General features: G+C 53.7%; 1 protein-coding gene and 1 non-coding gene across 3 annotated transcripts; one reads left to right on the top strand and one right to left on the bottom strand.

Moving 5' to 3' along the window:
* Positions 1 to 4,154: 4,154 nt before the first annotated feature.
* Positions 4,155 to 4,245, bottom strand: TRNAR-UCU. The gene is given in 2 exon segments: positions 4,155 to 4,190; positions 4,209 to 4,245. It is a non-coding gene; the product is annotated as a tRNA-Arg (tRNA).
* Positions 4,246 to 4,724: 479 nt separating this feature from the next.
* On the top strand, positions 4,725 to 19,865 carry SLC27A4 (solute carrier family 27 member 4). Of its 2 annotated transcripts, none has more exons than XM_038549199.1 (13): positions 4,725 to 4,894; positions 6,218 to 6,384; positions 7,947 to 8,341; positions 9,859 to 10,017; positions 11,567 to 11,636; positions 11,757 to 11,848; positions 12,662 to 12,771; positions 12,974 to 13,183; positions 13,358 to 13,484; positions 14,120 to 14,257; positions 14,436 to 14,600; positions 14,690 to 14,836; positions 17,352 to 19,865. In XM_038549199.1, the coding sequence occupies exons 2-13, from the start codon at positions 6,224 to 6,226 to the stop codon at positions 17,507 to 17,509; spliced, it is 1,932 nt and encodes a 643-aa protein (XP_038405127.1). In that variant the 5' UTR covers positions 4,725 to 4,894; positions 6,218 to 6,223; the 3' UTR covers positions 17,510 to 19,865. The 2 variants fall into 2 exon arrangements, with proteins under 2 accessions (XP_038405127.1, XP_038405128.1); XM_038549200.1 differs by lacking the exon at positions 4,725 to 4,894 and adding an exon at positions 5,256 to 5,406.
* The last annotated feature ends 4,488 nt before the right edge of the window (positions 19,866 to 24,353 follow it).

Raw genomic sequence — 24,353 nt, 5'->3', positions numbered from 1 at the left:
ATTATTGCATTGATGCCTCCAACAACCCAAAGAAAGATGTATTATTACTTGTATTTTACTAACAAGGCAATGGGAGCAGAGCTGGGACTCGAACCAGGGGATGTCTGAAACCTGCCCCACTGCCACACCAGTGCCTCTGCCTTCCTTGTGCCAACGACATCCCAGTCCAGGGCCCTCAGGGATGGAGGTGGGAGGCTGGAGGCCTACCTCAGAACCAGGGCCTTGGGAAGGAAAGGAAGCCTTGTCCTGAGCTCTTTGAATTTCTGCAGAAAGAGGAGGGGGTTGGGGTGAGCTTTCCAGACCTAATTCATCTTTGCAGTATGGACCACCTTTCCAGATCTGTCAGATTTCCACAGCTTTCCAGAGTCCAGGAACCCCTACCCCCATGTCCCCCATGTCAGTAAAAGTCAACAGTGCCAAGTTTGAGGGGAAAAGGTCTCTGACCAGTTAGAGAGTTCACCTGCCTCAGCCACTTTGTGCCTGAATAATCCTGAGCCTTTACAGCATTGGAGAGATGGGCATTGGGGATCATGATTAGCTGGGAATGGAGTCTGGTCTCCAGCCCTTGGGGTGGCATTTTTGCCACCAAGTCATGATTGGAAAAAAAGTTATACTGGCAATAGCTACCACTTCCTTAGTTCTTAACACAGCCCATAGCTTTGCCAACTTCTACCTAGAAACTTCCATTCTTCATCTCAATAAACTATGTTGTCCTTCTTCATGTCTTTAGGAATAGCATTCTGTCCCCAGGTCGTCACGTGGTCAAATACTTGTCACTCACATTTGTGCTCAAATGTGAAGGCATCTCCTTGGAGAGGCCTTCCCTGGCCACCCACTTGAAGAAGTGCCCTCCCCCTTGCTGCACCATGTCACCTTATTTTCTTTCTGGAATTTATCACTCTGAAATTAAATTATTTGTTCATTTATTTATGAGGTCTGTGTCAGCCCCAGAAGAGCAAGTACCTCTTCTTTTCCCTCACTCATGGGAACGGTGCTTGGCACATAGTAGAGGCTTGCTGCTCCATTAGTTGAAAGAACGAATGCTAAGGCCGAAGCAGAGAACCCCACGACAACCTCACTTCATGAGGGTATCAAGATTGGGGAGCATCCTCAAGTCACATAGCTGGGCTGTGGTGGAGCTTGTTCTGTGATGCACGGGTCTTGAATCCTCTCCTGATAGCTCAGAGAAAGCTCCCTTCCCTAGGCCTGATAAAAGCCATATGTAGGGATCCCTGGGTGGCACAGCGGTTTGGCGCCTGCCTTTGGCCCAGGGCGCGATCCTGGAGACCCGGGATCGAATCCCATGTTGGGCTCCCGGTGCATGGAGCCTGCTTCTCCCTCTGCCTGTGTCTCTGCGCCTCTCTCTCTCTCTCTGTGACTATCATAAATAAATAAAAATTAAAAAAAAAAAAGCCATATGTAGCTGGCTTCAGAGCAACATTTGGAGTTACAGGGTCTGAGGACAGAGAGACCTGGACCTGCCACTGACCAGCACTCTACCCTTGCAGTACTGTCACCCCTTTGAGCCTCTGGGAAGGCTGTAAAATGGGGAGAGTACCTACCTATCCTACAGCAGGGACGTTATGCACGTGTAGTGGTTTTGCACAAAGTAAGCATTAGAAGGAGAAGCTGTTAAAAAAAAAAAAAAAAGGAAGTAGAAGCTGTCATTTGCCAGGAAGGCCCTTTGAGGCCTCTGAAGTCACCATGTACACAATGAAGCCAGAGGTATTTATTTTGCACACACCCAGAGTGAGAGGACTTTTATAGTTCAGAGGTCCTAATGCCAATGTAACCAAGTATCTATGGGATAAGTGTCCACTGCGTGCCAGGGGCCAAACCACTTCAGTCCCCTGGGGATCTTTAGTGCCTTCAAGTGAGTCCAAATGTTGGTCTCTTATCTGGCAAGTCTGGAGGTTTAAGAACTGATGTTAATTCCCTAATGCAAGGCAGATAGGGGTCATGTCAGTGGAAAGGAACCCAGTATGAGGTCAGCCTAAGCTCAGCCTGCCCCACAAATGATAGTACCCAGCTCCTGCCCTTAGGAACCCCCAGGGGCTCCTCCTGCCCCCAGGATAAATTCCTCAGCTTATCACACAAAGGCCTTTCCCATCCCATTTCCCACCACATGGCCCTCCCCTGTCCATGAATCCTGATGCACAGGCCCACTAGTCTCCAGTTATTTCACAAATACCTCTGAGTGTTGGCCAAACACTGGGGATTCCACAGTGATAAGAGACAGCTATATCCCTGCCCTCTTGGAGTTGAACAGTTACAGGAGCTGAGGGCCTTTGATGTGCCCGCCCTGTGCTGAGAGCTTGACCCACATCATCTCGTTGAGTCTGTACCAAGCTCTAGGAGGCAGGGACCATGATGACTGTATTCCCATTCTATAATAAGGACATGGGAAGGGGCGCCTGGCTGGCTCAGTCTGTAGGGCATGGGACTCTTGATCCTGGGGTTGAGTTTGAACCCCACATTTGGTTTAGGGATTGCTTTAAAATAAAATCTTAAAAAAAAAAAAAATGAGGACACCAAGGCCATAAGAAGTGATTTGCCCAGTGCCTCAGGTGGGGCTAGGAGTATAACCCAGATGTCCTTGACTGAAAAGCAAAGAAGCCAAGTCATAATAATGTATAGTGCATATCCACTACACATATGGAGAGCACTTGGGGGGCAAACCATTTAATGATCTAATCTCCACTAGTCTCTCTGTGTCCAACTAGACTGAAAGCAACTTAAGGACAATCTTGTTACTGCTATGTCCCCTCCCATCTCCCCCTCAGGCCAGGCCCAGGGTCTAGGTGGAGTGCCGCCCTGGCTTCATGGTTGTGACCAGGCTGGGCTGAGGAGAGCTGCGGAGCTGGCCACAAGCACCATCTTTTTTTTTTTTTTTTTTTTTTTTTTTTTTTTTTTTTTTACCATCTTCTAAACTCTCCTTTGTCCACATTACATATAACCTCAGCAGATGATGTGGAAATGATCATGTTTATATTGATGGATCCTGGTGTGGATCAAGTCAGAGCCTCCAATTCACTCTCCCTGTCATTCATTCAACACACATTTATCAAGATAAGCCCTGTGGACATAATCAGGAAGAATCTTCATGTCTAGATTTTGCATGTACTTTGTGGTCAGTGACCTTATAAACTACAATAATAAATATGTCAAATGCTAACTCAATCTTATAGTATGTTCTCATTTTTATATATAAGAAAAAGTGGAGACTTTGAACTTCCAGCTGAGAAGGTGATCCATATGTGTTGGATGCCAATGCCCATGCCCATCACTTCTGCCCCACACTGCCTCCTGAATATAATAGCCATGGGGGAGGTAGAGCTTTAACTTACCTAGGTTCCCCAAAAGGATGCACTTTATACTCTGCCAAGTACTTCTCAGATGAAAATTTCATTTTTAATCCCAAGGACTAGACCCTGAAAACTGCCCCGCCCCTCCCCTTTAAGGACTTCCCACTGGACTAAGGAATTAGGGGATGTATTTAAGGATAAGTGGTGGGGCTCCTGGGTGGTTCAGTCAGTTGTGCCTCTTGATTTCCACTCAGGTCATGATCTCAGGTTTGTGAGATGGAACTCCACCTTAGGGTCCACACTGAGTACAGAGTGTCTGCTGGCCCCTCTCCCTTTGTTCCTCCCCCGCTCACATTCTCTCAAATAAATAAATAAAATCTAAAAAAAAAAAAAAAAAGATAAGTGGCAATTGTGGATGTCCAACGTGTTTAATTATCAAGGAACCAAGTTTTCAGAGGCCCAGAGCCACACAAGGCTGGGGAGCTGGCCAATGGCCAAGGACGTGGCAGGTAGCAAGACAAATACAGTCGTAGGCTTAGAAGTTAGTTGATCTGCTGCAAGGTCAGAGCGATCAGAGGCCAGTTAGGTACAGATCCTCAGCTCCATGCCCTTTGTACCACTAGGTGTGCCACAGTGCTTACAAGATACCAGGGATGAGAAAGGAAGGATTCCTGGGCAGGAACCTGACGTCACGTTTACTGCCGTCCCAGATGCACAGGTGCCAGCCTCAAGTCTGCAAATTTTCTGAACCATGTGAAGGTACTGGAGGCTGTAAAATATCCCCATGAAAGTGAGGGAGAAAAAAAAAAAAAAAAAAAAAAAGAAAGTGAGGGAGGAGCTATCAAAATTCGACTCTGGTGGGACTCGAACCCACAACCTTTGAATCACCACACCCCGATCGGCTAGAAGTCCAATGCGCTATCCATTGCGCCACAGAGCCAGCTACTTGAAACTCCCAGTTCACCTCTGTGTCTACACCACCCTTTTAGCGTTCTTCTAGGTGTAGCGTTAGCCTTTTTGGAGCTCTGCCCATCTCTGCTCGCGTTCTCCGGATTCTCCGCCCACGCTGCGGGCGGGGGTGCTCCCCACCACGTGCGAAAGCCATGGGATTGCCGGCTCTGGGCCCAACCCCAGCCCGCGGCTCTCCTTCCCACCCCGGGGTCTCCGCGGTGGGCGGGGCTGCGCGGCGCGGACTACAACTCCCAGCGTGCCGCGCGGGGCGCCGCCCGAGGCCCTCGCGCGCGCAGGGCGGGCTGGGCCGGCAGGCGTCGGGCGCGTTGGGGCTGCGCGGTGCCGAGGTCTCTGCGGCTCTTCCGCCGCGGGGAAGGCGCGAGAGGCGGTGCTGTGGCCTCGCGCAGCCGGTTTGGGTTGCAGAAGGCGGGCGGGGGAGGAGCGCCGCGGGCGGGCGGGGCCGGGCTGCGGGCGGGGCTGGCCGGGCGGCCGGGCCATGCAGGGCGCGGAGCCGGCGAAGCTCTGCTGAGACCTGGGTCTGCGCGCCCAGGGGCGGCTGATGCCCCCCGCGCTCCCCTCTACGCTGCCGCAGCCAGGCCGCATCTGGACTGGGCGCCGCGCGGCGGGGCCAACACCGGGTGAGCATAGGCCAGGCCAGTGGGTCCCGGGCAGGGAATGTGCCCGGCTGAGTCCTGGGGAGGTGGTGGGGCGGGCCGGGGTGAGGGGCGCGCCCTGCTGCTCTAAGTCCTGGCCGGGCGCTCTGCTGCCCTGGCTGCTCGGAAGCGAAGGCGGTTCGCAGTGACCTGGGACGGGGGCCCGAGGGCTGTCGGCATCCCCTTCCCTTCTCGTCCCATCCCCCAGCCTTCCGGGACGGGTTCCTGTTCTCTGTCCTGGCCGGCTCTGGGAGCCCAGAGGTCTGAGGACCTTAGAGATCTCGGCATTGGATATGGGAGCGCTGATTTTGTCTCCCTCCTTGTTTTTGCTTTTCATGTGGAGAAGGGAGGAGATGGTCTGTAAGAGCTCCCTGTGGTCCAGACCATGTCTCCATCCTGGCTTGGAGACTGTCAGGCTCCCTTATAGCCATGACCTTCGCCTCCTCCCCAGGAATAGAGCCCTGAAAGAAAACTGAGTCCCATCTGCTGCCTCTTGAGCAAGTACCTACAACGCCAGGAGTAGAGACTAAGAGTCCTTCCTAATCTCCGTCTAGTCAAGCCATTCCCCTTCCCCTATAGGCCAGTCCCCACAGAGTCATCTCAATGGCTTGCCAACTGTATTTGTTCGGGGTGACTTCAGGGCCCTCCTGCTCCCTTAATCACCTTTCCCCTCAAGGCGGTCACCTCTCAGGCACCTCCAAGCTCTAACCTGTTTGCTCTGTCGCCCTCTGTGGGCCAGCAGAGACATGGCACTATCCGGGTTTGTGGGCTGGGACTGAGCCAGGCCCCTTACCAGGAAGCTGCCCTTTTGGGTGTTGTGGCTTGGCCTGGTCATCCAGAGAACCTCCTTGGGTCTTTGGATGAGGAGTCAAACCAGAGACACTTAAGTTAATATCCCCCTCCAAGCCATATTGCTTAGAGATCCTGGATATCAGGAAAGTGGACCGTCCTGTTTGGGCTGGAAGGGCTTCCGAGAGCAATTCTCACTATACCCCTAACACAGAGGGGGAGACTAAAGCCTAAAGTAGGAAAGGAATTTACCCAAGGTGATGGGGGTAGTTAGAGGAGGAGATGGGACTAAGGGGCTAGAACCCGGCCTCTGCCTCTTAGCCATGGAACTCCTCATCTCAAGTTCCTCCCCTCTAGCCTTTCCCTTCAAAACAGCCCTGGAAAGGGACCCCATCCTCAGCTACCTACTCAGCATGGCTAAGCCTCACTATGGGTTGACCCCTGGGATCATAGTGGCTGCCTGGGCTAGGAGGTAAGGGACATAGACATTTGGCTCCACTGACTATACTGTGCCCACAGACCACAATGCTGCTCGGGGCGTCTCTGGTGGGGGTGCTGCTGTTCTCCAAACTGGTGCTGAAACTGCCTTGGACCCAGGTGGGGTTCTCCCTGCTGTTTCTCTACCTGGGGTCTGGAGGCTGGCGTTTTGTCCGCATCTTCGTCAAGACCATAAGGCGTGATATCTTGTGAGTATCTGGTCTAGCCCATCCTAGGGTCTCCTACTTCCCAAAATCTCTCCAGACCAAAGTTCTGTGAGCAGAGGGTCCCCTGGTCCCCAGAGGAGCAGCCTCTGCTCTACCCCCTTCCCCTGGCAGTGGTACCTGGTATCTCCACCTCCAAGGTGAAAGTGTTGTCCTAGGGGATCTCCCTAACTTGGTGCTGTTGAGCTTAGGGCAGATTTAGGGGCCCAGAATGTACACTGAACACCAGGTGTGTGAAGAAGATATCTGCAAAGGGTCTTGAGGCCATGCTATGGCTTGTAAGAGAATGAAGAGGAACCCTGTGGGAAGGACCCTGTCCATAAGTCTGAAAGGGCACAGAGTTCAGAGCAGGGCCCTGAATCAGATATCTGGGGAACCTACTCCCCAAAGAAAGTCAGGTATGGTTCACAGGCTCTTCTGTACCAGAAACACCTGCTGCTACCTACCCTGAGCCAGGCGTCAGGCTGACTCTGGAGCTCAGGAGGAACAAGGCAGACCTAGTCTTGGGCCCAGCTTAGACTGGTCAGGGAGATAAGAAGGAGATACAGTAAATCCCTAAACTAACAAAACTGTGCGGGCAGAGCCCCTGGCAGTCTTGCTTACAGGTGGTGTCCCATGGCTCAGCACAGTGACCCACACTCAAAACAGGCAGCTCAGCACTTGTCATCTGAATTGATTGTAAAAGGAGGTTCTGAGTGGCCACTGCAGGAAGGGTGGTAGCAGAAAGCTGTGGGAGTATGGGGCAGGGAGAGATGGCTTCAGGCCAGGACCTTGGGGAATCAGAGAAGGCCTCCTGGAGGACAAAAAGCTGTATTCAAGAGGCGCCTCCAGGTGATGGGAGCAGGGTATTCCAACCAGAGGGCACAACATCTGAATAGGCATAGAACTCAGGGAGCTAGAAACTTTCAAAGGTCAGATGGGGCAGGGGCAGGGCAGGAGAGGGAGCTATTGCCAAATAGCTCTGCATTTAGTGAAGCTCTGGGCCCAGGACTAAGTGAGGCCCCAGGGACCAGGTGGTAAACAGATGGAGCCCTACCCTCAATAGGTTCACAGGGAGGGAGATTGAACAAATCTCAAACTTATCCCTTATTTACTGTGGTAGGGGTCCGAAGAGGTGCAGTACAGGGCTGTGGGGGATCTCAAATGAGTTGAGACTTTTGGCTTGGGCCTGAGAGTCATGAAAGCTCTGACAGAGCAGCAGACTCAAAGCAGAGCTTCTTGAGTCCTGGGCGTTGAACCCTGATGCCAGACAGGACCAGGGACCTAATCTCAGCTTGTGAACTCCGGGTGAGCTGTGGTCCTGCAGAGCCTCCTTTCCTCCCGTGTACTGAGGAGGGAGTTATCGCCCGAGTCCCTGGAGTTACTGTGCAGCATCAGTGGGTCGGTGCCTGGCATGGTGCCTGGCGCCCAGGTGCTGGGAAAGGGGAGTGTTACAAGTGATCAGGCTCGGGAGTCTCAGGCCTGTGGGATGGCAACCTGGACCAGGGTATTGGGACCACCCACTCCCAACCCCAGCAGTCACAGCTCCCTTTCTTGTTTCCATGTAGTGGCGGCATGGTACTCCTGAAGGTCAAGGCAAAGGTCCGGCGGTACCTGCGGGAGCAGCGGACAGTGCCTATTTTGTTTGCTTCTATGGTACAGCGCCACCCAGACAAGACAGCCTTGATCTTTGAGGGCACAGACACCCACTGGACCTTCCGCCAGCTGGATGATTACTCAAGCAGCGTGGCCAACTTTCTGCAGGCTCGGGGCCTGGCCTCGGGTGATGTAGCTGCCCTCTTCATGGAGAACCGCAATGAGTTTGTGGGCCTGTGGCTGGGCATGGCCAAGCTGGGCGTGGAGGCGGCCCTCATCAACACTAACCTCCGACGGGACGCCCTGTGCCACTGCTTGACCACCTCCCAGGCCCGGGTCCTCATCTTTGGCAGTGAGATGGCCCCAGGTGAGTCCCAGGGCTGTGGGGTCAAGCAAGAGGTCCCACAGGGTCTTGCACAGACCACAGCCCCTCTCCAGGCCTGGGGGAAACTGTGTGTGGCTCAGGGGTTAAGCCTGGTATCAGATGGCCTGGGCTCTGTTGCTTGTAAGCTGGAGATCCTGACTAAGACTAGAAATGTCTGTGACTCAGTTTCCTCACTGTAGTACCTACCACATATTGTTTTCAAGATGATACTTCACCAGAAGTACTAACAGTGCCTGATGCTAGGTGAGCCCACAGATGCAGTGGTAGCGATTCTTGTGACTAATTAGGCCTCATTTGCTTCATCTATAGAATGAGAACAAGAATGTATCCTCTGGGCAGCCCGGGTGGCTTAGCGGTTTAGCGCCACCTTCAGCCGAGGGTATGATCCCAGAGACCCAGGCTCCAGACGTCGGGCTCTCCCTGCATGGAGCCTGCTTCTCCCTCTACCTGTGTCTCTGCCTCTCTCTCTCTCTGTATCTCTCATGAATAAATAATCTTTAAAAAAAATGTATCCTCTGCTCTCCTGCAGAGCTTATGTTTTATTAGCTGCCACATTGAGCACTGACTGAGTACAGAGCTTGGTGCCTTACAAAAGCAGCCCTAATCTTCATAAAGCCAGGTGAGGTAGGGATGTCCATCTTGGCTTTACAGATGAGGAGACTGACATTCAGAGTGGTGTGAGGAGCTCACTTAAGGTCACACCAGGGATCCCTGGGTGGCGCAGCGGTTTGGCGCCTGCCTTTGGCCCAGGGCGCGATCCTGGAGACCCGGGATCGAATCCCACGTCGGGCTCCCGGTGCATGGAGCCTGCTTCTCTCTCTGCCTGTGTCTCTGCCTCTCTCTCTCTCTCTCTGTGTGACTATCATAAATAAATTAAAAAAAAAAAAAAAAAAAAGGTCACACCAAAGCAGGATTTCATCCTGGGATGATGGCCAGGGAAGGTTACTGACATATGGAGAAGGGAAGAGGAAGGATCCCCAAGGGAGAGGGGAGAGGGTTGGACAGATCCAGAGGGAGGCTGAAGTAGAGCTGAGGGGTCTAGGACTGGCCTATGCCCAGCATAGGTGAGCATCCAGACAGCTATAGTGCATGGGGGGACCTGAAGAAGCTGGGGGCTGCTGACCTCTGGTACTCCACACCTTCCTTCTAACGGTCCCCCACAGATGTGCATGGTACAGTGTGGAAGGGCGCAGACCTTGGCATGTGAGAGAGCCAGCTTGGAGTCCCAGCTCCAGCACATTCTAGCTGTGAGCAGGCCTTCCCATTCTTGGAGCCTGTCTCTGTTGGTACCTACCTCCTGGGCTGTGTGAGCAGGAGAGCGCATGCAAGGAATCTGCCGTGTACTTAGCCAGCAACTAGGGAGCTGAGGTGCTTCAGTCATCTTCTTCCCTACACACAGCTGGTCTCCCCTTGACAACACGCCAGCTCTGACACAAGCAGAGGTCCTGGGGACATGAGGTTCCTGGTCTGTCTGCTAATTGGCCCTGTCTCCCCTGCAGCCATCTTTGAAATCCAAGCCAGCCTGGACCCCTCGCTCAGCCTCTTCTGCTCTGGCCCCTGGGAGCCCAGCACCCTGCCCGCCAGCACGGAGCACCTGGACCCCCTCCTGGAAGATGCCCCCAAGCACCTGCCCAGTCGTCCTGACAAGGGCTTCACAGGTGGGCCTCCCACCCCACAGAGGGGTTCTCAGATGGGCCCAGGACAGAACACTGGCCCCAGAGCCAGAGGCCTGGGTTCTTCTGCAGACTTGGTATGTGACCTGGAGTGAGTCCTGTCACCTCCCTTTTTCCAACTGGGAAGATGAGTATAGTGACCATGGGGTCACTCTGAAGGCTGATGTATAGCTGATGTATATGAAGATGCAAGACATGGTGCCAGCAACTCAGGAGTCCAGAAAACCTGATTCTTTAGCTTGGTGAACCAGCCTTCATTGCCATCCATCATGTACAGGGTCACATGGATCCTAGGAAACCACTGGGTCTGAATTTCAGCTGGGGTTGGGCCAGGGGCTAGACCCTCTAAATATTAACTCCGCACCTATTCGGTACCAGCCCCTGTCAGCCTGCGATCCTCTCTCTGCACTAGGCTGCCCTGCCTCCCCATCCCTTCCTCCAGGCAGCCTTCCAACCCTGTAGCCTCTCCTCCGCTCCACTCTGCTCTGGGGAGCCCCCAGTTTGCTACACCACCCAGAGGCTCAGAGCTGGCACTGAGTTCATGCCTCAGCCCACTGCTTCCCTTGTGACCCTGAGCACCTGAGCTGTCCTCTCTCTGAACCGCGGTTCCCACAGTCATAACAATGAGGGTGGTAACGGAACCGATTTTATGGAGTGGCTTTGAGGATTGAAAATGAGACAGTGGAAAGCTCGGGTGTGACAGGAAATGCTCAGGGACCAGTCTTTGTTGGCATCGTGGTCATTTTATCTCTGTCATATGTGAATTTTGTCTCCCGGGTACTTTTTTTTTTTTTAAGATTTTATTTGGCAAAGAGTGAGAGAGCATAAGTAGGGGAAGCAGCAGGTAGAGGGAGAGGGAGAAACAGGCTTCCCACTGAGTGGGGAGCCCAATGTGGGGCTCAATCCCAGGACCCTGAGATCATGACCTGAGCTGAAGGCACAGTTAATCTACTGAGCTACCTAGGCGCCCCTCCTGGGTGCTTTTGTAAGCTACCTGAGGGCGGGGTCTCTGGCTGGGTCAGCCTGGTGTCTTCATGGTACCCAGCCAAGGGCTGGCATAAGCAGGTATCCAGAGGGCATGAGATGGTTGATGCATGACATGCAGTTTTACATGATGTTCCTGCCCTAGGACCTAGGGTCCCCCTCCAGCCTGGTGGGCCCAAGTCTCTATAGAAACTAACGTGACAGGGCAGCCCGGGTGGCTCAGCAGTTTAGCGCCACCTTCAGCCCAGGGTATGATCCTGGAGACCCAGGCTCCAGACGACGGGCTCTCCCTGCATGGAGCCTGCTTCTCTCTCTGCCTGTGTCTCTGCCTCTCTCTCTCTGTGTGTTCTCATGAATAAATAAATAAAATATTAAAAAAAAGAAAGAAAAGAAAGAAACTAACGTGACAGTCCCTGATCTAGGATCAGGGTGGAGTAAAGAAATGATCTGTAGTGGAGAAGCTCTCTGTGCACCCTACTCCCTGCAGCCAGTGTCTTCCCAGCCCTGTGCTGTCTTTTCTCACAGCCACTTATGTGTCTGTTTTCTCTAGATAAGCTCTTCTACATCTACACATCGGGTACCACAGGGCTGCCCAAAGCTGCCATCGTGGTACATAGCAGGTAAGGGGCAAGTGCCGGGGGTTGGGGGGTAGTGGGTGCTGGGGATGGGTGGCAGGGCCTGGGAGGCCCTCCTCCTGCCTCCCCAGAGGCCTGCAAAGCACTCTCTCTGTGCCCTCCCAGGTATTACCGCATGGCTGCCCTGGTGTACTATGGATTCCGGATGCGGCCCGATGACATTGTCTATGACTGCCTGCCCCTCTACCACTCAGCAGGTAACACTGGGCCCATTTTCTCAGCCTCTGGTGCCCCTGGGCCTCAGGAACCCCACCCCTCTTGGCAGGCAGCATCTTGTGGGTAGAAACACATGAATTTTGGAGTCAAATGTGGGTTCAAACTCAGATGTGGCCATTGACTGGACCTCTGAACCAAGATGGCCACACCAGCCTCACAATGTGTGCAGCTGTGTCCCACAGGGCACCCAGGCTAATCTGACCAGCCAGTTCATTTCCACAGGTATGCACAGCCTTGCTGCTTAGGAACAGAAACACAGAGATGGAATAATTATAGTTCCTGCCCTCAAGGTGCTTAGAGTCAGGTGTGGGTTTAGGGCAGGGTGAAGGATGGAAACTCACCTGACTAATATAAGAGATGGCATGGTGAGTATGAAGACAGGTAGGGAGTAGGAGCTCAGCTCAAGAGAAGAGCCCAGTGATGGTCAGGAAGGCTTTCTGGAGGAGATGCTCCCAAGTCAGGCAGATGTGAGGTGCAGAAGCCAGGAGTGCTAGCTTGGTCCCCCTCTAGCTGAATGGCAGCATTACAGGTACAGGAGCAAGAGCTTGGGGCCAGCTCTAGGGCCCCCAGGGACAGTCTGAGGAGCATACACTCGATCCCACACTGGGGAGGCAGCAGGGAACTATGGGAGGTGTCTGATGAGGGGAGAGGTGTGATTAGTTAGTGTTGGAGGAACAGGACAGGAAGGAGGGACTGAGGAAGGGCCTTTGAGGAGGTGGGCTGGGCAAGAGGAAGCTCTGGAAGGAGGGATCTCCCGGCTCCCTGACCTTCACGGCCCAGCCCTCCACCTTTAGGGAACATCGTGGGAATAGGGCAGTGCCTGCTCCATGGCATGACAGTGGTGATCCGGAAGAAGTTCTCAGCCTCCCGGTTCTGGGACGACTGTATCAAGTACAACTGCACAGTAAGTGAGAAGGGCAGAGGATGAGCCGCCCAACCCCTCGGGACCTGCCAGTCCCACAGGGGGACATCTGTCTGGCAGCTGAAGCCCGTCACTCATTTGGGAGCAACATTCCTGTTGTTCTGATGGGGAGACTGAGGTCCGCGGGATTGGGAGGGCAGGAGGGAGCAGCCGAGGGCCACCCTCACACCAAGTCCACCCCCAGATTGTGCAGTACATCGGCGAGCTGTGCCGCTACCTCCTGAACCAGCCGCCCCGGGAGGCGGAACACCAGCATCGGGTGCGCATGGCACTTGGCAACGGCCTCCGCCAGTCCATCTGGACCGACTTTTCTAGCCGTTTCCACATCCCCCAAGTGGCTGAGTTCTACGGGGCCACTGAATGTAACTGCAGTGTGGGCAACTTCGACAGCCAGGTGGGCAGCGGGGCTGTGGAGGGTGGGCAGGTCCGGCTAGGAGTGTGGACACTGGAGACCCTGCTGTCTGGTTGGGGCAGGGCAGTTGTGGGAGTGTGGGCACCAGGCTCCCCACCATTGTCCAGCCTCAGGCCGGTGGCGGGAGAGCCCAGGCCCAAGTCTTGGCCTTTGCAGGTGGGGGCCTGTGGCTTCAACAGCCGCATCCTGTCCTTTGTGTACCCCATCCGGCTGGTACGAGTCAACGAGGACACCATGGAACTGATCCGGGGGCCCAATGGTGTCTGCCTTCCCTGCCAGCCAGGTCTGTCCCAGGGTTGGAAGTGGAGTCAGAGCAGGAGAGTTTGGCCTGGGAGGAGATGGGACTGAGCTGAGTGGGGAGCCCTTTTCTGACCATTGGCCGTCACTTGGCTCTTCTTTTAGGGCCACAAGTCATTTATTTCTTCGTCCATTCGTCCTTCCATTCCTCATCCCCTCTGTCAGTCCATTGAGTCACTGTTGTGTGAAGGACCCTGGGATTGATCCTAGCTCAGTTCCTTAGCTCTGTGCCTGAGTCCCCTCATCTGCAAGTGAGGCTGATGGCAACACTGCATCCTGGGGTTGCTCCGGGGATCATGCATGCTGAAGAACGTACGGCTCTTTGAGCAGAGCCAAGGGACCAATGAGTGCTGGCTTTAGTCAGGCTGACTACACAGAGCTTGGCCACCTTTTCGTATTGTTCATCTCTCCATCTGCTCTCCAGACATTACTGAGTGCCTTTGTGCCCATCAGACCCACCAGGAGAAGCTCCCTGCCCTCAGGGCTTCTGCACAGAGCCCATAGCATTTCTGTGGGAAGCACTGTGACCAAAAGTCAGATCAAGATTCAGGGTGAATTTGGGGTGGGGAACTGGTAGAGGAGGCCACCAGGGTAAAGGTGCCCCTCTTTCTCTGCTCCCAGGTGAGCCAGGCCAGCTAGTGGGCCGCATCATCCAGCAGGACCCCCTGCGGCGCTTTGATGGCTATCTGAACCAGGGTGCCAGCAATAAGAAGATCGCCAAGGACGTTTTCCAAAAGGGGGACCAGGCCTACCTCACTGGTGGGTGGGCACTAGCCCCTTTGAGGTGGGCAGGGTGGAGAGAAATGAAGGGGCCCTCTCCCACCTTTAGAGAATACTGCCCAGACTGCCCCAGTTCCAGCCCTCCTTGTCAAGAGATCCTGGGATCCCACATGGTCAACTGGCCCAAGCCCTGCTCATATGCACCGCCCCCCCCCAGGTGATGTGCTGGTGATGGATGAGCTGGGCTACCTGTACTTCCGAGACCGCACAGGAGACACCTTCCGCTGGAAAGGGGAGAATGTATCCACCACAGAGGTGGAGGGCACACTCAGCCGCCTGCTGGACATGACCGATGTGGCAGTGTATGGTGTCGAGGTGCCAGGTATCTATGGGGCACTGGGAGGTGCCAGGTGTGTATGGGAGGCACTGCCAGGGGTCACTGCCACCTCACTTCCATGCTGCCACCCCCAGGAACTGAGGGCCGGGCTGGAATGGCTGCTGTGGCCAACTCTGCTGGCAGCTGTGACCTGGAGCACTTTGCACAGCTCTTAGAGAAGGAGCTTCCCCTGTACGCCCGCCCCATCTTCCTGCGCTTCCTTCCTGAGCTGCACAAAACAGGTATGTTTCCAGGGCTCCAGGGTGGCTCAGTCAGTTAAGTGTCTGCCTTTGGCTCAGGTCATGATCCCGGGGTCCTGGGATTGAGCCTCCCGCGTCGGGCTCCCTGCTCAGCGGGGAGCCTGCTTCTCTCTCTCCTTCTACCCATATCCTCCCCCCACACACACACTCATGCTCACACTCTCTCTCAAATAAATAAATGAAATCTTTAAAACAAAACAAAACAAACAGGTGTGTCCCCTCCCTTGCTCCAGCTCATGGGTTCCAGGCCTGTGCCCCTTCTTGGTTCCTTTGGAGAGATCCTGGGGGGCTGTCCCTTGCCCTTCTCCCACAGCATTGCTGCGTCATTGGTAAACACACCTCTCTGTATACAAGCAAGTGGGTCGAGCCGTCAGAGACAGAAGGTTCAAATATCCATTAGTGGTACGAATGTTTACTGAGTAACTATTGTGTGCCTGCCAGGCTCCATGCTAGGCCTTTTAGGGATAGAAGTGACAAGTTCTGATGGGACCTTTGCCATCTTGGAGTTTCTCTGTAGCAGTAGGAGAGGCAGCACAGGACAAGGCATTCCAAGGGCAAAGAACAGAATACAAACTGAACTGACAGAAAAGCAAAGGGGGCATGGGGTGCCTGGGAGGCTCCCCTGAGGAGGTGATCTTTGAGATGAGACCTGAATGAAAGGGTAGGCTTTACAGGGGAGGCATTCCGGGCTGGTCCCTAAGCCAGAAGGCTACTTGGGCACAAGGGGAAGGAAAGGAGGCCCCCAAAGCTGGAGCCAAGCTGTGGGCAGCAGTGTCAGGTGGGGCAGAGAGGCCAAGTGGGGAAGACTCTGGGCTGGGGAGGGCCTGGACTATGTCAGGCTCACTAACTGCTCAGCCTTGGGCCATCTCCCTTGTACTGGTCATGTTAGCCCCTGTCAGGTGATAGGCTCCTGGGAGCCCCTGAAGCGGGTCTAATGGGGACACTGGTGCCAGGCTCATGATTGAGGCTGGGAGCTCCTGAGGTTTGGGTGACAGCTGACTTCTCTGTGTAGGAGAGGCAGGGAAGCCAGCATGTTTCAGAGGCTTTGCTCCAGAACAAACGTCCCTTAAGGCAGCCTTTTTTTTTTCCCCCTTGCTTGTGGGTCAGCAATTGGGGTTAAGTTCAGCTGAGCGGTTCTTCTGTTGATGGATCAACTGCCATCACTTGTGACTCAGCTAGGGCTGGAAGGGCTAGAGTGTCCTTACTTGCTTGTCTGGCTCCCCACTGGTTGCTTCTGCAGCACTGTCCCGCAGAGCTGTCTGCAATGATGACGATGTCCTATGTGCATGCTGACCAACACTGCAGCCTCTAGCCCCACGTAACCACTGAGCATTTGAACTGGGACCAGTTGACTGAGGAAGCGAAGTTGACATTTTTCTTCATTTCAATTACATGTATATAGGCCCATATGGCCAGTGGCTATCGTATTGGATAGTGCCAGTCCAGGGGGCATTCCTGGGATGTTTCCTCTCTACTCTGGTGGCTCCTCACCCTTCAGAGACTACACTGGTGCCAGGCACCCCCCGCTCCTGGAGTGGAAGCTGCAGGGCCTCCAAGGCCTCAACTCTCAGAACTCCCATGTTCTTTTGGTCAAAGCAAGTCACAAGGCCAGTTAGATTCAGGTGGAGGGTGAGAAAGACTCTAGCTCTTGTTGAGAGAAATGGCCAAGCCACAAGGCAGTGGAGTGTGTGTCCAGGTAAGGAAGGAACCTGGCCATTTCTAGCAATCTCTCATACCAGGGTTCAAATCCCAGCTCCTGCACTTATTAGCTGTGTGGCATTGACACAGGTATGTGCCTCCCCACGCCAGTCTTCTCATCTCTCCAGTGGGATGATGCCAGTGACCAAGACTTGTGTAACTTCTATGACTTTTTTTTTAAAGATTTATTTACTTATTCAGAGAGAGAGAGAGGCAGAGACACAGGGAGAGGGAGAAACAGGCTCTATGCAGGGAGCCCAACGTGGGACTCCATCCCAGGTCTTCAGGATCACATCCCAGGCTGCAGGCGGTGCTAAACTGCTGCGCCACCGGGGCTGCCCACTTCTGTGACTTATGACTGAGAAGACATTGCTGTTGAAACTATTTGACATATGTTAGAAACCAAAAACATGTGCACTGTAGAACCCATAGAATATGGTGGAGCACCTGCCTCTGGGATTCGTGTGCACATTAGATGAGCTCATGCCTGTGCCTGGAGGTTCTCAGGCCCTCCCTCTGCTGTCATTCAGGGTATGTGGATCTTTTCCCTTCTTTGATTCTCAGTTTCCCTAGCTGCAAGAAGGCAAGTAGTGCTACCACGCCCTCCCGCCCTTGCGCCAGGGCTGCTCTGAGCAGCAGTAGTAATACAACAGCTGGAGCTGCCTTTGCAAAGCAAGGGCTGTGCTCCGCTGTGCTCTGTGCCCATTCCCATGCTCTCCCCAGCCCTCCGCCTCCTCCATCCCTCCAACTTCAGGCCCCCTGCCCTGTACCCTCTGACTCATCCTCTCTGCTCCCTCAGGGACCTTCAAGCTACAGAAGATGGAGCTTCGGAAGGAAGGTTTTAACCCGGCAGTTGTGAGAGACCCACTGTTTTACCTGGATGCCCGGAAGGGCCGCTACGTCCCGCTGGACCAGAAGGCCTACGCCCGCATCCAGGCGGGCGAGGAGAAGCTGTGATTTGCCCTGACTCCCTCTAAGGGCCAGCGGGTGCTGGATCCAGAGCCCCAGCTCCCACCCCAGAGGGGTCATGGGCAATGCTAGACCAAAGCAAGCAGGGCCCAGCACCTCCACCCCGAGGTGCTGACCCCCTTCCCCTCAAAACTGCCAAGTGACTCACTGCCGCCTCCTCCTGCCCTTCATGAGGCTTTCTGTGAAAGCCTCAAGTCCATGTTAATGTCTTCAAGGCCAGGTGGGGCCACCAGGCCCCAGGCTGAGACAGACTGGGTCCCTCAGGATGATGTCTTGGGTCAGGGCAGGGGCAGGTGGAGCGTCGCCAAGTACTCCCCAGAGAGCAGGGAGCTTGTAAAAGGGACGAGCCCCAAAGCCCCCAGACTCAGGAAGGCAGCAGTGTGGGCAGGGCCTACAGCGGCTATTGATCAGGTGGCAATGAGGATACTGGCCCCAGAGCTTTTCCAGTGTCACTCAAGATTGCCTGCACCTCCAGGACCATAGGAGGAGGACCCCGACCTGCAGCAGGCAGCCTGGACTGAGTGCCCCACCACCATCCTCCTCTCCTAGGTGGCTGCCTGGCCACCTCTTGGGCGGGACCTTTCTCCTTGTAGGTCTGTCCATGTTTCTTTCTCCATCTCAGTCCTGGGCTGGCTATGAGAGAAGGGGTGGGGAGGGGGGCATCGCTCAGGGGCCAATAAACTGCCTTGACTCCCCCTAGCCTACCCTGTGTGCATGCCACCTGAGCTCACCCCACCTGCTCGGGCCCCACCTCCTGCCCCTCCAGCCCATTTACTTGTTCAGACTTAGGGATCCAGCAGGTAAGATGCCCTCAGTGAGTTCACAAGGTATTTAAATAGCATGAACTCGAAAGTCCAAAGCAGCTGTATCACTTCTGAGTTTGTGGGCTAGGGCAAGTGACTCAGTCTCCCCATCTGAGTCAGGAGGATTCAGAGAATACAGGTACACATTTTGAGGAAAGGGCCCTTCAGAGCTTTTGAGGGAGAAAACCCTGACCCAGGGGCAGATCCCATCTCCAGATGCTTGAGAGTGCTGTTCCCTTTGCCTGGGGTACATATCACCAGGGTTCTGGGGCTGTGTGAGCCAGAGCAGGGCTGCCTGACCAACTCTGGCAGAGTCCAGAAAAGCTCAGTGATGTTCCCGGGGCTGAGGCACCAGCAGTGCCCGTGGAGAGCCAGCTGTCTCCTAGGCCCCATCGCTGGAGTCACACCCAGGCTGGAAACGCACAGCCTGTTGGGAAAGGGATCCAACCCAGCCTATGGCAGTTATCTTCGCTATGTAAGCTTCCCCAGGGTCTGTCACTTGCCAAGGTCACACAGCAGGGGAGTGGGGGGGGAGGGGCTAGAATGCAAACCGGAGCCCCTGTTGCTTCCTGCTGCCCCACTGCCTCCTGGTGCAGCAGGCCAAGGCAAAGCCGAAAGAGCTTCCATTCCACCCATGCCTGTGGAGCCAACTGTGGGCCCCACCCTAGGCCTGCAGCTGAAGGCCCAGTTGGAGGGGGCCGGGATGAGATTTAGGATGCCCCCTGGGGGAGTGACTTTGATTCAGATAGAGGAGTCTGATGCTGCTCTTGGGGGCCAGTGGGAGGCAGAGCTGGAGTAGAGCCCTTGGAGAGGTGCTGAAGGGGTTTAAGGCGGAGGGAGACAGTCACGGCTGCAGTGTCCCAGTGTGGCCAGCAGAGGGCATTCAGAGCTTGGAGAATCCTATCTTGGCTCTGAGCGCTCAGCCTCCAACAAAAGTGGGAAGGAGGGGCTGAGATCTGGCCCAGGCAGGTACCCAGGCCAGAGCGCCCCATGGCGGGACTTTGAGGGCCCAGGGTCAGACTTCTAAGGTGCTGGACCTGACTGACAGCAAGGCTTTGTGTCTTTAATCCTTCGCAGGGAGTGAGTGCTTTCCAATGGGCTAGTGCCCACCCCACCCCCGACTTGGGTGGAGGGGCATCCTTCCTTGAGGTTCGACACAACTACCAAAAGGCAGTATACCGTGGCAGTTAAAAGCTCCAGCTTGAACAGATGTATTCAAGTCCATTCACCAGGCTAAGCCTCAGTTTCTTCTGTAAATGGAGATCTCGGATAGCTGTGAACATGCATTGTGCCTGGAGATCTCTAAACACGCAGTCTGGTGCTGCTATCTGCTCAGTATGTAGCAGTTACAAGATTTAAAAAAAAAGAAGATATATATTCAGGTGTCAAGACCCCAGACTAGGCCTGAGTTGACCACTTCCACACTGTTCCCCCTACCCCTGAAGGGCCTTGGGAGCTCTAGCATCTGCCTCTGGTCATCCTCAAGCACCGCTGTGTGAGTCATTATGGAGTAGATGCTCAATATGTGCTTGTGAGGTTAACGATAGCTGTTGTTTATTGGACATTCCTGACGTTTATATGGTGTTTCACAGTTTACAAAGTACTGTGTCAAGTTCATCTATGGAGCTGATTCTAAAGGCCTACATGGGGCTGGGGGCAGGGGGCAGAGGTGGTGCTTAGTGAGCAAGACAGATCTCGGGAGCGACCATCTGGAGTCAGGGGACTGGGAGCTAGTGAGTAAAGAAGCAGAGAGTGTGTGGTTAGCTGCAGCTACTAACCCAGTGCCCTGGTGGTCATGTTTCCTGGTCAGAGAGGCTTTTCAACAAAGAGTTATCCAAGAATTGGAGGGACAAGAGTAGCAGAAAAATGTAAAGGCCTGGAAATACAGGGTGAGTGGGACAGATTACAGCAAGCAGTGAGGCTGCAGGGAGTGCAGGTTGGGGATGGAGGAGAGCTGAAGCCAGATGAAAAATTAGTCCTTTGAGAGCACTTGTACTTGCACACTTCCAGAGACCAGGAGCTATGCTATGAGGTCCCGGCATTGGGTCAGACCCACTGCCTTAGACTTGCTAATGGCCACCACGGATGGAGCCCCTCCTATGTGCCAGGCGCTTTGCATCTTTGCAACGTGCTTTGCTGAATGAACCCAAGCACTTGGGTTCGTTAAATCCATAACGCAAAGCTGCTACTATTTTCATCCCCACTCCACAGATAAGAAATCTGAGGCTCAGGGAAGCAGTCTTGTGGAGGACCACAGAGCCTGTGAATGGCAGGGCTGGGATGCAAACCCCCTTCCCAGAGCCTCAGTGTTCCTATCTGCAACAGTGCCGGGGGAAGGCTGGAATGGAAGGAGCCTGCCTTGAGCATCCCCGGAGGTCCTACCGCCCTCAGGACAGGCAAGTGGCTGACCAGGCCGGTGCTTGGCGTATCACTTTCAATCCCTGGGAAGAAGGTTAAATACCTCCGAGAGGCCCATTGAAACGGTGGCAGCAAGGGAGGGGGTGACCAAGTGACTTTCAAAGGGGCCTGAATGCGTGGACGGCCCCTCCCCCCGAGGAGGGGGGCCCTGCTTCCTCCCAGCCTAATGATATTCTGGGCTCAGCCCTCGTCTTTGGCGGCAGTTTAACCCGAGCCGGGGCGGATTTCTTTCTCACTGATCTCAGCTTGACACCCAATTAGCACAAGAATGGGAGGAGGAAGCCTGCGCGAGGCGCCTCCCAGCCTCCCGGGGCGCACGAGGGGAGCAGGCGGGAAGACAAAGGGCGGCAGGCAGGGGGGCACCCGCGCCCTCGCCTCCCCCGCCGACCCTGCCATTGTTTCCCTAGTTGCTTCTGAGGGGCTGGAGGCCGACGCCTGGGCTGGCCGGCCTGCTTGAGGGGACTGGGGATGGGGCCCAAGCCCCTCTTCTGTGTGGATCCCGGGGGAAGGTGTTTGGGTGAGCCTGATCCAATGGGAGGCCACCAGGGTCAGTGATGCTGAAGGTACTACCTGAGGTTGAGGCCCAACACAGGGGCCATGAGCAAACCACTGGTTCTGAGCCTCAGTTTTCTCATTTGGACGGTGGGGATAACAGTAGTCCCTGTGGGCAATCAGATAGTGCATGTAAAGCACCTGTCAGGTGTAAGGTGGGCGTTCCATAAATACACTTTGAATATGTTACACTAATATTGTTACTAATTAAGATGTTGAGAGGGGGGTAGGCTTGGGGTCAGAAGGAAGGACGTTCTGAGACCCAGGCATTCACAGAATGGGCTGATTTACCCAGAAGCAAGCTCCCAATCTTTGGGACCATGCAAGAAGACAAGAACCCCTGCCTGTTGAGATGTGGGAAGATGCCTCCTCCCGGCTGCCTAGGTGCCCTCTCCCTCCCACTGTTCCTTTGGATTTGGGCTGAGGTGTGACTTCTGGGAAGCTTTCCCTAATCCCAGGGCTGGATTAGGGGGCTCCTCCAGCCCCCACAGGGCCCCATGTTCCCCCTTTATATTACTGATCACACTGTGTGGTCCATTTTTACATCTGTGTCTTCTCCAACAGTATCAGAAGAAAGGCAGGGACCTGTTGGTTTTATTTGCTGTCTTGTTCCCAGCACCAGCACTGGGCTGGCACTTAATAGATGCTCATTAAATGTCAGATGGAGGAAACCATGCTCCCTTGCTCTCAGGTTCCAGCCCCAGGAGGGGGCAGTTCCCCAGGTGAGAGGATATTCAATTCATAGAGGCCAGTCGAGATCAGATGCTCAGGGGCTCTGAATACTTTCTGGGAAAGCCCTTATCTTGTTGGCAAAGAGAAGCCAGTGAATGACTTTGAGGGGGGGGGGGGGGGAGTGACGTGTGTTCACTCACTCACTCACTCACTCATTCAGCAAGCATTTAGCAAGTAAAACTCCTCTACTACAAGCCAAGGATCAAAGATGAATCAGGCAAGATTTCTGCCCTGGAGGAGCTGGGTCTAGCAGAATTTTAGAATATTGCTGGAAGGACCATAGATCATTTGGTCCCCAACCTTCTTTATTGATGGGGGAAACTGAGTTCCAGAGAGGGGAAGTGACCAACCCACACAGCAGGGTAAATGTGGGGCCTTTCCATTTGCCCCAGGATTCCTTTGTGTTCTGTGACGACCAGGGCTGTGTCTCATTTGTCTTCACTTTGCCAGGGTCCTGGAACAGTGCCTAATACATTGAAATGGCTCAGGGCTATCCAGAGACAGACTGCACAATGAAGCCAAGGCCAGAGTGAGGGATGTAGGGGGCAGGCAAGCAGAGAGGAAGCAGGTACGGGGACCAGAGAGTAGTGGTGGTGGTGGAAGATTTTGAGGGTTGCAAAATTAGCTTAAATGAGAGATGAATCCAAATCAGTGACTATTTGAATATGGGACAGAATGAAGAACAATGTTAAACTTCTTGCTTGAGTGTTTCAGTGGATGGCAATGGTATCCTTGAAACGGGAAACACAGGAGAGGGCCCATTTTAGGGAAGGAGGCACTGTGCCAAGAACTCATTCAGTTCTGGCTACAACCCTATGAGTTAGGGGTTTGTTGTTGTTATCCCCATTTTACAGAGGAAACTGAGGCACAAACATGTAACTTAAGGGACTTACTTAAAGAAAACAGCTAGGGGACACCTGGGTGGCTCAGCAGTTGAACTGCTTTTGGCTCAGGGTGTGATCCTGGAGTCCCAGGACCAAATCCCACATTGGTTTCCCAGCATGGAGCCTGCTTCTCCCTCTGCCTATGTCTCTGCCTCTGTCTCTCTCTCTCTGTCTCTCATGAATAAATAAAATTTAAAAAATAAATAAGATTTATAAAAGAAAACTATATTAAAATAAACAAGTAGGAAGTGGTGGGACCTGGATATAAAGATGGCAGTTGAATTCCTGGCTCTTTTTCTCTCTTTTCCTTCTTTTAGATTTTACTTGTTTTAGAAAGAGAAAGAAAATGAGCTGGGGAAGGGGCAGAGGAAAAGGGAGAGTCTCAAGAAGACTCTTCACTGAGTGCAGAGCCTGACCCAGAATTCATTCTCAGAACCCTGAGGTCATGGCCCAAGCCAAAAAATCAAGAGCCTAACTTACTATGCCAAGCAGGCACCCTGAACTAGCTCTTAATCATTCTGGCATTCCACCACCAACTATCAGGCTACCCCACCATACGCTACCAATGCTGAGTTCAATTTGGAAGTGTGGTTTAGACAGTCTGGGAGGGCAGCCTGAGTGGCTCAGCGGTTTAGCGCCGCCTTTGGCCCAGGGTGTGATCCTGGAGACCTGGGATCGAGTCCAGCATCGGGCTTCCTGTGTGGAGCCTGCTTCTCTCTCTGCCTTGGTCTTTCATGAATATATAAAATCTTAAAAAAAAAAAAGAAAAGAAAAAGAAAGTCTGGAACATCTGCTTTACTCCATTTCTCTGGAGCTTTTGTAACAGGCTCCAGTGGTCTCCCATTTTCTTCCTTGATCCCCTTCAAATCATTCACATTGCAGCAAGTAAGGATACTTTACCTTTTTAGGGTTCTCTTTGGTTTTGGTTTTTTTTTCTTAGATTTATTTATTTGAGAGTGTTCGTGCAAGAATGGAGAGGGCACAGGGAGAGGGAGAGAGAATCTCAAGCAGACACCCACTGAGCTTGGAGCCTGATCTCAGGACCCTGACAAAACAACTTGAGCTAAAATTAACCTGTTGCTCAACCAACTGAGCCACCCAGATGCCCCAGTAAGGATTTTATTTATTTATTTATTTATTTATTTATTTAATTTTTAAAGATTTATTTATTCATGAGAGACACAGAGAAAGGCAGAGATGTAGACAGAGGGAGAAGCAGACTCTTGCAGGGAGCCTGATTCAGGACTTGATCCCAGGACCTGGGGATTACAAACTGAGCCAAAGGCAGATGCTCAACCACTGAGCCACCCAGATACCTGGAAGGTTATTTTAAAACACAGTTGAAATGTCCCCCCCTCCGCAAACCTTGCAAAAGTCTCCCCCTACGCTTAGGACAGACTGAAGTTCTTACCCGGCTCCCAAGGTATGATTTGGCCCCTGCCC

Source organism: Canis lupus, chromosome 9 (assembly GCF_011100685.1).
Source record: "Canis lupus familiaris isolate Mischka breed German Shepherd chromosome 9, alternate assembly UU_Cfam_GSD_1.0, whole genome shotgun sequence".
NCBI lineage: Eukaryota > Metazoa > Chordata > Mammalia > Carnivora > Canidae > Canis > Canis lupus.
The sequence above is the reverse complement of the archived record's forward strand: the minus strand, read 5'-3'. Positions and strand labels throughout refer to the sequence as shown.